Source organism: Calypte anna, chromosome 26 (genome assembly GCF_003957555.1).
Source record: "Calypte anna isolate BGI_N300 chromosome 26, bCalAnn1_v1.p, whole genome shotgun sequence".
In the NCBI taxonomy this organism is placed as follows: domain Eukaryota; kingdom Metazoa; phylum Chordata; class Aves; order Apodiformes; family Trochilidae; genus Calypte; species Calypte anna.
The window spans coordinates 5,184,590-5,200,482 of record NC_044271.1 but is presented as its reverse complement, the minus strand read 5'-3'; the positions used below and the strand labels follow the sequence as shown (position 1 = coordinate 5,200,482).

Below are 15,893 nucleotides of genomic sequence, written 5' to 3'. Positions count from 1 at the left end.
GAAGGTTTGCAGGAAGACCTACAGTCAGCCTCACCTCTCCTTCCAGGTGCTGAAAGTGAACCTGCTGGGCCATAGGAAGAGGATCATTGCCTCCCTGGCAGACAGACCCTATGAGGAGCCACCAGCAAAGCCACCGAGGTTCTCTCAGCTGAGAGTGAGTCACTGGTTGTGTCCCCTGCCCCCCTGATGCTCAGCAGTGGCCAGGGTGCTTTCTTCTGCCCTGGTTCTCCTTCACTTTCCTCCCTTTCTTTCAAGAGCTAAACTCAGGTCTGTCAGGAATAATTATTCCCTTTCTGATAAGCAGCTATTGCCTCAGGGGGACTGAGAGATCTGTAGAGATACTGAGAGCTCAGGTCCTGGGTGGGTGTCCAGGCTCAGAGGAGGAGGCATGTTCAGCCTTACTCTGCTGTTTTCGCCCACAGAAAATTCAACTGAGCAAAATCAATAACGAAGTGTGGGGAAAGAAAACCCCTCCAATGTCAGTATTTAAGTTAAAAATCCTTTGAAGCTAAGTGCAGATAGTAATAAGCATAGAGAGTGGTCTTTGCTTTTTAAAGAGAGGAAAGGGTGAAACCTAAAAGGCTTGTTTCTTATTAGAACAGATCAATTTGACCTGAAAGCCTAGGTTACTGCTGGTTCTCAGATCCTTGGTGGTTTGGAAAGCAAGTTCTTGAAGCATTGAGGCAACTACACATCTGGCTGTGTGGAGGAGGGAGTGTTTGCTGCCAAACAGTTCCCATGGATCTACCTTGGCTGCTGCTGGAGATGGTGCAGAGCCCAATACTCCCACTCAGAGTTTGGTCAAGGAGAAGTTGGGGAATGTGATGGCCAGGCTGGCTCTGACTTGGCCAGAGCACCTGGAGCACTTGGGCAGAGGGGAAACAAATGACATATTGGATGTTGTTCTGGATAAATCCTGCTATGGCCAGGGCTCACCACAGCAAACATCACCTGATGTTTGGACAGACAAGCTGTAGCTGAAGTGGTGGATGAGTTCCCCAACTCTTGGCTTGCTTCTTTCTGGGTCAAACTTCACCTTCCCTGTATGAAACAAAACCCAAGTGTGGCAACATGAGTGCTGGGAGAAATCTTAACAGCTTGGATCCATCCAGCTTTTCACCTCAGCATCTTCAGCAGCAGACACTTGCACAGGGGAAGATAATATTCAGCCCTTGCAGGTCCAATTTTGGTTGCCTGTCCTATGGGGAATGTCAGGCAGCTCCTTCAGATCAGGTGCCTTGGTGCCAGGTGGGTGCCTGCAGGGTGCTGCTGCCTGCTGTGCCCTGCTCTGAGGGGGAATGTGGAGCTGGTTTTGTCCCCTTGTCCCCTGTCCTGAGGCAAGGCAGGGGTGTGACAGCTCAGCTGGGGAGATGGGAAGCAGATAGGACCTGTGCTTGGATTGTGCTGCTTGGGATCCAAGATCCCTCTCCCTGAGCTGGCTGGGTTTCTCTAGAGCTCTCACTGCCAAATAGCACTGGATGTGATTTGTGGCTGTTGATGTTTTGCTGTGGGAGTGGCAGCCTGGGGGCTGTCAGACCCTTCCTTATCAGGGCTTGCTGGGTGGGGAGCCCTCCTGTTCCCTCTTCTCCCTGAAAACCGAGACTGGGGAGTGAAGTTTGGCAGGAGCCACTGAGCTTGAAGCTCCCCTGAGAGTTGGGGAGCTGGGCTGTGTGCCACGGGGGGGCAGTGGGTCGTGCTGCTTCCTCCCTGGGTTTGCAGATCAGCTTCCTGGAGCAGGAATTGGGAGTGATTGCAGCTTCCCCATCCCAAACATCTGGTCCTTGCCCTGCTGCAGAGCTCTTCCCTCTTGCCTTGAATTCCCAAGGCTTTTCAACCAAAGCAGCTGAGTTGGGCTGCTGTGTGCTCTGCTTGCTGGATATTTTTAGGGTTCAGGTATGGAAAAATAGGGGGCTCATACTGCTCAAGAGTCAGGTATGAACCCTGCAACTTCACCATGCAGCCCAACCACCCCCTTTTCAGAAGACAAAATCCCGGAGGGACAGCAGCCAGCTGAGCATCATCTCTGAAACATCCTCTTGAGACCCAAGGCAGGGTGTTTGGAGGGGGAGAGGAGGCTTTTGGTGCAGCAGCAACTCATTGATATGCTGGGCAGGGAGGCTGGGTAAGAGAATGGGCCATTTGCAGCATTTCCTGGTGCCCCAGCTGGTGGGATCCAGCGGGGAGCGGAAGGACGTCAATGGCTAATTAAGGATCTTGGTTGAATGGGACTAATGGGGGCTGCAGCTGCCAGCTCCCCAGTGCTGTCTGCTGGGCTGGTTGGCAGGGACAGGCAGGGAATCTTGCCTGCAGTCAGAGCCAGGCTGTCAGGCAGCTGGGCTGATCCCTCACTGGGCTCCTCCAGGGCTTTTCTCCTGGGGTGGTTGATCAGCAGCACCTTGGAGTGGGTTTCTTGGAGCTTTAGAGGATCCTGTGCTTCCACTGCCTGCCTCCCAGCCTCCTGGGGTCAGGGTGGAGGTGTGCTTGGATGAAAGGGCTGTGAAGCCCATCTGAAACCATCCTGAAGCAAATCAGGGGTATCCTGTGGAGAATCTCCAGGACCTCCAGTACAAGAAAGCTGGGGAGAAACTACAAGGGTGGGGTGGAACCACAAGGGTGTGTAGCACCAAGATGAGGGGCTTTAGTTAGAGCTGGGGAGGTTTAGATTAGGAAGAATTTCTTTACTATGAAGGTGGGGAACCATGGAACAGGTTGCTCAGAGAGGTGGTGGAAGCCCCATCCCTGGAGACATTCAAGGTTGGGCTTGATGGGACTCGGAGTGCACTGAAGATTTCCCTGCTTACTGCAGGGGTGTGGGCTGTATGACCTTTGAAGGTCCTTTCCAACACAGTGAATTCCATGACTATGAAAATAAATCTGTGGGATTGATGACACCGGGGCAGGAAGGAGCCTGCAAGGCAGGAGTTGCCTCTTCAACCCCACTCAGTTTTGTGTTGGGCCCCGTGAAGAGGAGCAAGGGGTGGGCATGGGTGCAGCACGAGCTGACCCGGGTGGTTCTTGGTGTCTCTTTGTTTCAGTGCCAGGATTTGATGTCCCAGACATCATCACTCCTGAGCCAGAATGACTCCTGCACGGGCAGATCTGCTGATCTCCTGCTGCCCTCTGGAGACACCGGGAAGAGGCAACACGACCGTGGCACCGAGGTTGCTCCCTACTCCAGAGTTGGGAGCTACAAAGCACAGGTCAGTGGGGATTCTGGATGTCCTGGGGGCCCTTCTGCACAGCTCAGTCCAAGCTCCTCTTCTCTGGACCCAGCAAGACACTAAGGTGGAGCATGGAGAGTCAGGGAGCTGGTCAGGTACAGCTTCCCTCAAGCATTAGAGCCTGCAGCTTGGTTTTGCCTCAGTCTCACTTTAAATGTGTGATTCACACTCCCATGAGCACTGGCACCTTCTCTAGCAGCTTGCTGCCTCCTCCCAGCCCCTCCAGGGTTTTGCAAACCTCAATTGCACGAACCCAAAGAGCCATCCTGGGATCTGTTCCAGTCCAGGTTGGCCCTGCTGTGCCATCACATCCATGTTGCAGGCACTGGAATGGGCTGCCCAGGGAGGGGGTGGATTCTCCGTCCCTGGAGGTTTTTAAGAAGAGCCTGAATGTGGCACTGAGTGCCATGGGCTGGGAACCACGAGGGGAGTGGATCAAGGGTTGGATTTGATGATCTCAGAGGTCCTTTCCAACCCAAATGATTCTGGGATTCTTCTCTTCCAGGAGGACCGTCGGGAGTCCAAGCTGACCCTGCGTCCCCCCAGCCTGGCTGCCCCCTATGCCCCAGTCCAAAACTGGCAGCACCAGCCAGAGAAGCTCATCTTTGAGTCCTGTGGGTATGAGGCCAATGTAAGTGGCTTTTGGCTTGTGAGGGAGGTGAGGATGAGGAGGAGCTGGGGTCAGGGTGTTGGGGGTAGAGTTGTCACCCTTCCTCACCTTCCCTGGGTGACCTGTCCCTCTCCAGCCATGCCTGGTGGCCTTGGCATCTCTTGGTGCTGGCAGGGTGCCCTACCCCAAGCCTTTGACATCTCTCTCCCTCTTCCCAACAGTACTTGGGCTCCATGTTGATCAAAGACCTCCGAGGGACAGAGTCCACACAGGATGCCTGTGCCAAGATGAGGGTACAGAGGCCATGGGGACAGGGGGGAGTCATTCACGGCCTGGGGTGGGTGATGTGGAGAGGGGAATCCGGGTGAAGTTTGCTTCCCCATACTCTGCAGGCTGCTCCTGTCACTGGTGAGCTGTCACAGGCTGTGCCACTGTCACTGGTGAACTGTCTCCCCTGCCCCCAGGACTTTTCCCTCCAGCTGGAAGGGGTGTGCAGTGGGAGAAGGGGTGTGCTCACTGGGGAGAGGCTGCTGGGGTGGCTTCAGATCCCTCTGCTTCCACCAAGAGCAGGATTTCCTCTTCCTGTACAATACCCCCAAGGCCCTTCTTTGTGGGGCAGGGGCCTGGGGTGGGTTAGGGAGGGGGTGACAGAGGGAGCATTTAATCACAACTGCTGACTTGATTCTTCTTCTCCCTGAAGAAATCCACAGAGCATATGAAGAAAATCCCAACCATAATACTGTCCATCACGTACAAGGGGGTGAAGTTCATTGATGCCTCTAACAAGGTGAGCTCCAAATGCCTGGAAGGGGGTGTCTGGAGGTGTGTGGAGGGACAAGACTTGCTGTCCCACCTGTCTGTAGGTCATTATCCAGTGGCTCCAGAAGCCATGACTGATCCTGGGGGACTCAGCTGCTCAGGACTACAGGGGAGCACCGAGGTGGTGGTGGTTTGAATGCCAAAGGCTTGGCAGACTGGCTGCTTGTGGAACATTTTGCCAGTTATTCCTGCCATGGGGAGGGATCTGGGACTGCTCTGGCTGGGACATCCCCCTTCTTGCCCCCCCCTCCCCCCCCAGTACCCACTTTGCCACGACCACCACTCGCTGGGTGTATTTGGCATCCCCCAGAAGGGTGATGGGTGCTTGTGATTGACCCTGACAGAATGTCATTGCTGAGCACGAGATCAGGAACATCTCCTGTGCTGCTCAGGACCCTGAGGATCTCTGCACTTTTGCCTACATTACCAAGGACCTGCAGACCAGCCACCACTACTGCCATGTCTTCAGCACCGTGGATGTGGTGAGTGGGTTCTCACAGCTCAGCTCCAAGCACTCTGCAGTCCTCTGCAGGCCACTGTTTCCATCACTCAGCATTATTGGCCAGTCATAGAGCAGGATCTGGTTCATTCTAGGGCTCTTTTACCTGTTTCTACCCCAAGACATTCTTTTCAGAGTCCTGGCTCAAAATGCTTTTCCTTTGGAGTTTTGTTGACAAAGAGAATATTTGTCTGGCTTCATTACTGCATCTCCAGTGCTGAATGAAGCAGGGCAGGAGCTTCTCCCTTCTGGGGAATAGGCTGGGAACAAAACCCTCACACATTCTCAATTATGTTGAGTGTAACAGGCTGATCTAACAGCCTTTTAATTCACTGAGGGTGTGGAAGCATAACTTGCTTTTATTCTTGGGCAGAATCAGCTGGAGAAGACGTTTGGGCTTTTTCTTTTTCTGATGCAAACAGCTGCTAAACCCTGATGGTTGTGAGGCTGTAGCTGCCTGGCAGGTGGTCCTAAAACCTGGGGCTGTCCCAGTTTTGGGGGGCAGCTCAGTGCCAGCTCCCCCCATGGGGCAGGAGCTCAGCAGCTTTGCCAGGGGTACAGCAGGATGTGACCTGCTCATGGGGTCTGCATCTCCAGAGCAAGGTGCTGAGCACATGGGCTCTGTGCAGGGGAGGGGGTTGCTTGTTTGCTTCTAACAGCTTTGTGGACTATTTTATTTTTGTGTGTTTTCTCTCCAAAGAACCTGACATATGAGATCATCCTCACCTTGGGGCAGGCATTTGAGGTTGCCTACCAGCTGGCCCTTCAAGCCCAGAGAGCAAAGCCTTTGGGTGCTGCAGCAGGAGATACAATTGAAACAAAATCTTCCAAACCGGTGCCTAAACCCCGAGCAGGCATGAGGAAATCTGCAGTACGTGTGGGGGCTAGGGGGCAGCTGCCTGGGCTGAGCTGGGGTTTCTCTTGGAACCTCCCTCTTGGTGGTGGGGGGGAGCCGAGATGTGGATGTGGTGGTGCCTGTAGCTTCAGGCAGTGCTGGTGTAGCAGTGTCCCTGGTTCTGCTGGGTGTCCTGCTGTGCTGTGAGGCTGTCCCTTGGCAGGCTGAGGTCCAGCAGAGGTGGAGATGGGTGGGATGGGCTGACATACCCTGCTGGGTGCAGACCTTTGAGCAGACCCCTGTGGCCAAACCCAGCTGAGCCTGGAGCTGCTGAGGAGCAGGGACTGCTGCCTAAGCCATTGCTTTCCTTTAATGTCTCCTTTTGTCTGTGTTCTGCTTGCTCCCCCCGCTCAGGTGCCGCTCCCTCCTGACCCTGGCTGTTGTTCCTGTCACACCTGTACCACACACCGTCCCTCCTACCTGCCGCTGCACTCTCTTAGTCCTGGAGCCAAGGTCTTCACCCTTCTTCTTCCTGCTGCCTTCCATTGCCAACCCACCTGAGCTGCCTCCCCACTTCCCACCTCTCCTGCCTCTGCTCCTGCCTCGCTCCTCTCTCCCCTCCCTGCTCCCTCCCAGGGCTGTGTCCCCACCCTGGGGACAAAGGGCTCCTGCTGTCCCTGCTGATGGAGGGTGACAGCTCTCACCTGGCTGCCTGGCTCTTTCTGGTGGTGTTAACCTTCCTGTCGGATCCTGATTTAGGAGGACAAGTTGAAAGAGCTTTGCTTGGTCAGGAAAAGATATCAAGTGGCAGCTCACCTGCCTCTCTCTCTCTCTCTTCCTGTTTTTCCCCACGTGTCCCATCTGTATGGCACTGGTTTATTTCTTTCATGCTTGTTGGTGAGGTGAGGCAAAGCTGTCACTAGCAGTCACAGGGCCTGACTCAGGAGGTCACCTCAGGGTGCTGGGTTGAGACTGAGGTGGCTAGACATGGTCTGGTGGTGAAGGACTTAAATGCCACCCCAGTGAGAGCTGCTGCTTCCCTGCACGCATTTTTGGGATGGGCTTAAGGCAGAGCAGCCACCTCTCCATGCTCAGAGCCTCCACCTCATTCTGTCCCAGAAGCACGGGTGACCTGACCTCTCCTTTCTCTCCTTTGTGTTCTAGCTGGAGCCTCCTGAACTGGACCAAGACTCCCAGTCTCATGCCAGTGTCTCCTGGGTCGTGGACCCCAAACAGGACTCCAAGAGGACCCTCAGCACTAAGTATGAGACCACTATCTTCTAAAGCAAAACCACACACCCCGTGTCCACCCAGTCTAACCGTGCCTTTGCCATCTGATCTCTCTGCTCTTCTAAAACTCCCTCTTCCTCCAGCTGCTGGCACTGAGCCCCACCTAGGCACTGCGACAGAGGCAGCAGCACTTAGGAGACTGTAGACTTACAAACAGCTTTTGTACCTGATCACTGCTGAACACTGTGAATTCTCCTTACTCGGAAACAAGGGTAACGCTGTTAGTGCAGAGGGACGCAGGCTGGGGCACTCGGAGCTGTGGATCCTGGAAGCCACCTGCCATTTTCACATCTTTTCCCCTTGCTCTGGCACTGTGAATCCCTGGGGACACTCCCCAGGCCTATTTTTTCTTTTTTTGTTGTTTTTTTTCTACTCCACCTTCTTATCTTTGGACTTGCAGAGGCCTCGTGTCTCTGTGGTGCACACACTCCCTCCTCCTACACCTTCTCCTCCCCAGCTGAGCCACAGCTGTGCACTGTCCAGTGAACTCACCCCTCTTCTTACCTGCCATCCCAACCAACACTAACCACTGTGATGCTGGCTGCAAATAACACACGTTCACTTGATTTCCTCGTGGGAATCCTTGCCCACAGTCTCTCCCCTCAAAGCCTGGAGCAGAAAACCTGCCCTGATGGGAGCACTGTGCTGGTTCCCTGCTGGAGGTGCTGGTTTGGTTGCATGCTTTTCAGTCCCCTGTAGAGTTGTTTTTTTCCCTCCCATAGTCCTTGTTTACACTCACTAGACCTCACATGAGCTATGGGTGTAGTTCTCACTCAGCAGATTGAGAAGAGGTTAAGCTTTTAAAGGCACATGTTGGGAAGGAAAGGTGTCAGAGAGGTCTGATAACACAGACAGAGCTCTGCAACTGCAGAGGAACTTTGTTTGCTGAAGGGAGAAATATGATTGAAATCAGTCTGCTGCTGATCCCAGAGTTTGTTTTCAATCTACAAAAGCATTGCACAATGAGGGCTATGGGGATCTTGAAACATCTGTCACCCTCCAGTCAGGAGAGTGAGGGCTTCACTTAGGGATGGCCCTGAGTCAGTGGGCACATCTGCTTGTCCAGCTGTTTCTCCAGTGTGCATGTTTGCCCTCTGGGGGAAACATCCTTCTTTCTGTTTCTTAGTAGAAGCAGCTTTTCCTTCCAGAATATAACTAGGAATTGTTTGCATGAGACCACAGGGGAGTTGGCACAGGTCAGAGCAGAGTTGGGACAGGTCTGGGAAAGCCACACAGCACTTCCTGACTCTGAGAAAACCCCAGCAAGCCACCCATGGTCCTACCCTACCCCTGCTTCCTTGGCTTGCATTTGCAAAGCTGAGATGAAACTGAGGAGAAGGAGGATGATCTGATGAGGAAAGGTGCTGCTTCTCCTTACCTGCTGTGCATCAAGCAGCTTCACCTCTCTTTGCCTCTGTTTCCCCACAGACAGGATGGGGATGTACAGCTCTGGCAGGGGGAGTTGGCCTAAATGGTCTTTTGAGGTCCCTTCCAACCCTTTCTGTGATTCTTACCTACCTCTTGGGGGTGAGGGGCTGGCTCTGTTTGCAGAGCAGCTTCAGGACACTGCAACTTCCACACCGTGGCAGCAAACCCCAAGCTCTCAGCAGAGCCACATCCTGGTTCCCAATCAGCTCCTGGCAGGCTGAGCAGAGGGGGCAGCAGGAGAGGGGCTGCAGCCCAGCAGGGGCTGATGTGTAACTGAGCTCACCAGGGGGTTTGGATCTTGGCAGAGTCCTCTGGCAGCCTGGTTTTGGAGAGCTGGTGGGTCTGTGTTAGAGAGAGGTGGGCAGCAGCCCTGCTCATCTCTGGTGATGTGGTGGGGTGTCATCTGAGATGTAAATGGGCAAGAGGGTGCACTTGGGTCTCCAGCAAAGCTCCATTTCCAAAATAGCTTTTAGAATTTACCCCAAACCTCCCTTTGCAGTCACCAGTTGGCATCATTGTGGAGAGGTCAGAAGAGCAGCCCTGGATTTATTTGTACCTGGTATTTAAGGGGTAGAATCAGCTTGTTTGGGTATTGCTGGAGCTGTAGAGCTGTTGCCTCCCAGCTTCTGTTTCCTCAGCCTTGCAGTGAAATCTGATGTTTCAAAATCTTTATTTAGCTCTTTCTCAGGAATGAGTTTGATCTCCTGAATCAGTTGTGGGTTGATGGCATGGAGCAGCAAACTGACTTCAAAATAAGGGCTTCTTTAGTAAGAATCCAAGTGAAAGGCCTGAAAGGGTTGTCTTAAAGCAAAAAAAAAAAAAAAAAAAAGGAAAGGTCAGTCTAATACAAATATTTTATATGCCACAGAGCCAGCACTCCCCTGTCTGAAGACCCCAGACCTGGCAGTCACCCTGTGGGTGCCCAAGGTGCTGTGGTGCCATCCTGCCAGCTGTGGACAGCAGAATATTGCTGTGTCTGAGGTGCTGTGAGAGGCTGGGCTTGGGTTTGATCAGCACCTTTCCAAGCTGTAAGAGTGCCCCCAGGGTTTCTGTGTCCTTCAAAGAGAAACTGAATTAACAATACCAATGGTAGTGCAGTTCCTGTGTGTTTATACTGTGCAGTTGCCCACACACACACCTGACTTTGGAAGGTCTGAGCTTTTGAGTCCCCCCCTGCTTTCTGCCAGGAAGGGCAGAAAGGTTCCTCAGCACCTCCTAAAACCAGGTCCCTGGAGCATGTGCCTTTCTAAGGGTGACCTGGGCAGCCCTTGCCTAAACTACAAAGCTTCTGCTGTGTGTCCATAACCCTCACGGTTGTGTCTCATCTCCTGGCCGTGTGCCTCATCTTTCCCAGCACTTGGGTTTTTGGTTTTTTTTTGTCTGAGTTGGAAATCATTCATTCCATTATCTTCCTTTCTGTTTGCCTCTGAAAAGCTGATCTCCGGGCAGCTGTCTTCCACCATGGAATTGTAGTAACGGGGCAGAGACCTAAGAAGCAGTGGCCTGCTGACACGAAGATCATCTCCATCTGGTGTCTGCCTCGGAGTGGGTGCTCAGGGAGGGATCCCAAAGCAGAGGGGGGAAAGGGATCCCAGCCCCCAGCTGAGGAAAGCAGCTCTCTGCCTTCCTAGCAAAAGGAAAGTTGAGACTTTGGAGGGCGATGTCACCTTTTCTAGCTGGAGACAAACACCTTGCGACCCGTTGCTTTTTTTCTTTTTTCATATATATATATATAAATATATATATAATTTTTTTTTAAACATGAAATCCTACAGAGCAAATCCAGTTTCATGGTTTAAATGTAGCACTGCGGGTTTTTGATGAGGGAAAAAAAAAAACCAAACAAAGACCAAACAAATGTCCTTATTTACTGAGAATCCACGCAGCCCGGCAAGGAGCACAGTAGAAGGTCTTAGGAGTGGGAGTGGTGTGCACATCTCTAATGGTACTTAAATCTCCTTCAGTTCTGGGTGAACAGTAGAAAATGCCAAATTCTTGGAAATAACTGCCTCCAGTGCGAGGAGCCTTGCAGCAGGGTAAGTCTGCACCCTTTGTTTTCAAAGCTACTCCAGGCTTTTATAGCAAATGGAAATAAGGAAAAAAAAAAAAAAAAAGAGTCTGCAAAGGAGCTTTCCAACCCCAGAGTGGTTGTGGCCAAGTCTGAGCGATGGTACAAAGCTTGCTTCCCCTACAGAGAACTGTTGTGTTGCAATACTTGACATTTCTATGGAAAAGGACACAAATTCTCCCCATTTATGCACTGAATACCTGGAGGCAACCCCCCCTTCTCCAGCCTCCTCTGCACCCGTCTGGTTTTTAAACGCAGTTGTGCCCTGAAGGGTTTGGGGTTGTTTGGGTTTGTTTTGTTTTGTTTGAAAGTATATTCAATTGTGATTTAGCACTTTTTTTTCTTTTGATACTAGCTCATTATTTAATCAGTGCAACAATTTCAGAAGATGAACAAATAAGGAGTTAAATTTTGGGGCATTACATTGAACCAGTCCCTCCCCAAGGACAAAGCATATCAACCTGAGGATGGCTTGGCCCCCGTCCGAGTCCCCAAACACCACCATCTGGAAGGTGCTGTGTGCTTTTTCTTTTTTTTTACCAGACTATTTAACAGTAGCTTGGGCTGTGACTGATGTGTTTTCCCAGTACTGTTCCCCCTCAGGGGAGAGAGACATTCACATGGTTGTGGTTTGAAGTCTTCAGATGCAGAAATGTAGCTCAGGCAGCAGGTTTGCTGTCACCTCGAGAGGCGTTGCAGGGGGTGAGGATGTGGGACCCTGCTGCTGCACCATGATGTGCCCAAATAATGCCTGTAAAACTCCTGTTGCTGCTGTATGTCAGGATTTCATTTAATCTCTCCAGCCAGGGAGGCTGGGAGAGAAGTGAACCATCATCCCAAGGGCATAGATCTGTAAAGGATGAGAGAGAGGGGGGGGGAAGTGGAGATTTTTTTTTTTATTTTATTTTTCTTAAGTTGATGAATTTAGGAAACCTAACATTCCTTGTTATGCATATGTTGCAATTCATGCTGGTGTAAGTGTAAATATGTGGTGTGTTGGCAACAAATCTTCCTGGAGAGATTGCAAATTGAACCTCTGCTTGGGGGGAGGGATGCTTTGCTTTTCTTGAAGCCTGAGCTTTGTGAAGGTTGGCTTGGAGGTGACGTGGTGATGAAGACTCCAATCTTCAGGGGACTGGGCTTGGTGACCCTGGTGGTCCTTCCCAGCCCTGTGTGTAATCCTATGGTTGTCTTTAGTGATCCAACAGTTCTTTAGCCAGATACTTTCTCACTTTCTAGACAAAGCAATTGTTTTTGGCAACACCCTTTTATTTTTGATGGGTTTTCTCAAGGTACTTGCATGCTGGAGACTGATCCTGGACCATGCCAATCCCTGACTCCCAGTCACCTGCTCACCCTCCCTGTTGCACAGTATTCTGGCTCTTCCTCCCTACAAGGTTTCATGGTATTGGGAGGAAAATGCCCTAAATTTCTGGTGCTGAATAGGACTTTGAATCAAGCTGCATCTGCTGCATTACCTGCCTGGGAAAAGATGGTGCTGCCCTGGGCCTTCTTGCCCTTTTTAAGGACAGATTGTATTTTACAGGCTTTGGTTTGTGCATGGCATGAGTCCAGTCTGAGAATTCAAGACAGGTAATCTAATATGCAGAGTTGACATTTTTTTATATAGGAGGAGATGATTATATTTTATTTTATTTTTTTTCAAATTGAAGCTGCTTTATCCTTTTTTATTTTGTATTTACAAAAAAAAAAAAAAAAAACAGAAAAAAAAAAAAAAGGGCAAGCTAATCTTAGCTGTTCAGCTGTCTTGGGACTTGCTTTGGGATTGTTTTTAGAAGAAATTATGCAACTTTTACTGGGTATGTGCCTCTTCTCCTCCCAGGGGAAATGAGACAGCACCTTCCAGGATGTACCTCGAGTGGAAAGTTTGTACCTTCACCAGGCTGCTGAGACACAGACCAGATGCCAAATAGTCCCCACAAACACGTCCAGTTCTGTGTGCAGCTGAAGTGGAGCCAATTGCTTTAATGCTCCTTTCACCCCACTTCAGAAGTTGCTGGCAGCAGAATTTCCCCTGGCTTGCTTCTGCTCCCATCATTTCCACCCACCCAGATCCTCACTTTAGAGCAAGCTCAGTGTTTGCAGTGCTGTCTTGTTGCTAAAGGTCTCCCTTTTAGGTCTCCTTTTGGTTACTTACTGCTTTTTTTTCTTTCTTCTTTATTTTTATTTTTTTTTCCTAAAGGAAGTAACTGTGCTGCTCTTGCAAAGTCAATCTAGCTCAAACATTTTTCTTACCCATGAAGAATAACCTGAGATTCCCTAACAGGGCAGAGGACAGTCAAGTTCAGTTTGCAACGTAGACATTTTTGCTAATTGTGATGTATGGCAGTGGGACTGATTTGTAAGACAAATGTTATTTAATCTGTCTGTATTTTGATACTTGAATTTCCTTTTCTGTATATACAATTGTTAATCTGTTCAAAATTTGTCTGAATTTTAAACATCTTGTGGTACCAAACATAACCAATCTGTGCAAGAACATAGACTGACCTCACTACAACAAGGCGAGATTGTAAATATTCCTGGGCTTCCAGCAGTCGTTTTGTTGTTTTCATAACTGTACAACTTAGAACAGACTGAATTAATAAACAAACTTAGACACACGTCCACCCTTTTGTCACCGTGACCTCAGTGTTTGGCCAGAGCCTCCTCCTGGTTGTGCTGTTCTCCTCCTGACCTGTCAAAGTAAGAAAAAGGGTGAGGAGGGCAGGGCAGCTCTTTGGGGTGGAATGAGCTCAGTTTGGGAAAACCAAGGAACAGGGTGGTGGGAGCAGAGCAGAGGATGGAGCAGAGGCTGCTTTGGTGGTGAAGGGGGAGGTTGTGCTGTCCCCAGGTGGGTGGCAGGCAGGGTGGGCAGGGTTGAAGCTGCTCTTATTGCAGTTAATCCTAACAGTCCCCCAGTATTGATTAATATTGATTAATATTCTTTTGAAACTAATTACTTGATGCATAAAACCAGAGTCTGTTAAAGGCAGACCTATCCATGGCACCAGGGTCTCCAACCACTCCATTTATGTCCTCAGGAGGGTGAGAAAAGCTCATTTTTATCCCCCCCATTAATGTCCATCTGCAGGGACTGTTCCTTGGGGACTGGCAGGCCCCTCATTTACTCGTGACAAACACTCAAATCATTTTTCTGCAGCACAGCAGCAACCAATTCACAGAACAACCATAACAGTCTGGGCAGTCCTTGTATAAAGTATTCACCCAGCAAAGGTTTGGGGCTTGCCAAGAAGTAGGACATTTTCATTATGTAAAATTAGAGCAAGAAATCCAGGCATTTAAATACAGGTTAAAGTTCAGATTTTCATGTCAAGTAAAATCTGGCTGATGTAAAATCTGAAATACACCAGGGACTGCTAAATTTATACCACATGTTCCATTTCTAAGAATTCACTAAGTCAGGTTTTCAAGCTAAACATTGAAATACATTGAGGGGTTTTAATGGTCTCAAACACCATGTGGCTCTATCAAATGCAAACGGTGTCCCAGGGCTGTGCCTAACATTTCAGCAAAGCAGATTACAGGCCCATGGCAGAATTAACACCTTGAATTAAAAAAAAAAACCAACTAAAACTAAGCTGCACTGGAGTTCTGTGAGCTCTGCATCCCATTCCCTTCCCCATCAAAAAGTGGCAGGGATTTGGGGGAAAAAAACCACCTTTTGGAGTTCAGAGGTTTATTCAGATAGTGCCATGCTCAGAATCACTTGCTGGTCCTGGTGGATTTGTCTGGTTGATTTTTTTTACATGATTTGAGAAATTTGGGTTCCAGCCCTGCCCAGCACGTGGTGAAGATGGTCAGAGGAAAATCCAGCCTTGCATCCCAAGTCTGGCTCTGCACTTCCTGAGAATTCATGGGAATTCAGGTCCAAGCACCTGCCTCTTGTGCTGGATCACACTTCCAAACCTGTGCCTGACTTCCAGCAGCTCTTCCTGAATGGCATCAAGGCTCCTGGGGAAATCTTCTCAAGAATTCTGTCCATCAGGGGAAACAAAAAAACCTGAGGAAAGCATGAACCTGCTGGAGGAAGGGAGAAAAAGTATGAAAACAATAAAAATGGATAATCACCTTTTGCATAGAGAGCTGGATTGGAGACAAAGCTTCCTCACAGGGCCAGGAGCAGCCACGTTGTGGACAAGTGACACCAGATCCATGTGAGGACACAGTGGGTGAGGGTGTTCATATTCCTCCTCCAAAAACTGAGCAGCTGGAGCAGCACCCAGCAGAGGAACTGAGGTGAAGCTGTGACACGAGGAGGGTGCTGGGTATCAGTGTCCTTGCTGTCACTCTGCCTGGGTCACTGCTTCTGGTGACAGCCACTGCTGGGGCCCAGGGCTGAGGACTCGGGGATGCTCAGATCCACCAAACATGATGTTCAACAGGAAACATTTTTCACCTGCTCTGGAGTTGGAGCACTGCACCGAGGTGCTGAGCATCTTGGAAGCACAATGGAACTCCAGAGCCCAGGATTCATCCTGCCTGCTCCAGCAGCACTTGGGAATCAGAAGGATTCATGGAGCCTCCCTGAGGAACACAGAGCTGAGGTCCAATTCCCACTGCTTCAGGTGTTCTTGCACTTGGAGTGAGGAGATGGAAAATGCTGACAGAGGCCAAGAGTGCAGGCAGGACACAGGGATGGGTTTTAGGCACAGGGAAGGCTGCAGCTTCTGAGTCCCTCCCACACACTGCCCAACCTGTAGTTCATCAGGGTTTGGCCCAGGTTATTAATTCAGCCTCCTCAATTTTAAGTCCAAACAGAGCAGCCTGCTCTGACATGGAAAGAACAAACCCAAATCTACAGTGTGGCAGAGTCCACATGAGGTGGGTAAAATCCTTCCCTGGGTGAAGCAGTGGGCAGGAAGAGCCTCACCTTATTTTCATCTCTGATAAAAACGAGGTTCCCATGTGGAAATAATCCCTGCTGCAACCTCCCCAATCTGAGGGGGAGTGTGCATTCAGAGTACTAATGAAAGGTCAAAATAACCAGCTCTTATCCAAACCATTTGAATAAATATTTTGATGGAGCAGCAGCACAGGGCAGCTGGTTAGCTGAATACCAAGCCATGCACTCTCAAGGGATAAATATTATTTAAAGATCT

At 50.2% G+C, this 15,893-nt stretch overlaps 1 protein-coding gene across 9 annotated transcripts in view; it reads left to right on the top strand.

Annotated features, from left to right (window-relative positions):
• ANKS1A (ankyrin repeat and sterile alpha motif domain containing 1A) overlaps positions 1-13,400 on the top strand; it is a 104,103-nt gene extending 90,703 nt beyond the window's left edge. For 5 of the 9 annotated variants that reach the window (XM_030465372.1, XM_030465368.1, XM_030465369.1 and 2 more), the window contains 9 exons: positions 47-154; positions 3,036-3,200; positions 3,727-3,852; positions 4,053-4,124; positions 4,532-4,618; positions 4,995-5,132; positions 5,850-6,020; positions 7,149-7,246; positions 11,126-13,400. In XM_030465372.1, the coding sequence (XP_030321232.1) occupies positions 47-154; positions 3,036-3,200; positions 3,727-3,852; positions 4,053-4,124; positions 4,532-4,618; positions 4,995-5,132; positions 5,850-6,020; positions 7,149-7,246; positions 11,126-11,162 (1,002 nt within the window). In that variant the 3' untranslated portion in view covers positions 11,163-13,400. The other 4 variants (XR_003988564.1, XM_030465366.1, XM_030465367.1 and 1 more) reach the window with 4 other exon arrangements.
• Positions 13,401-15,893: the final 2,493 nt, after the last annotated feature.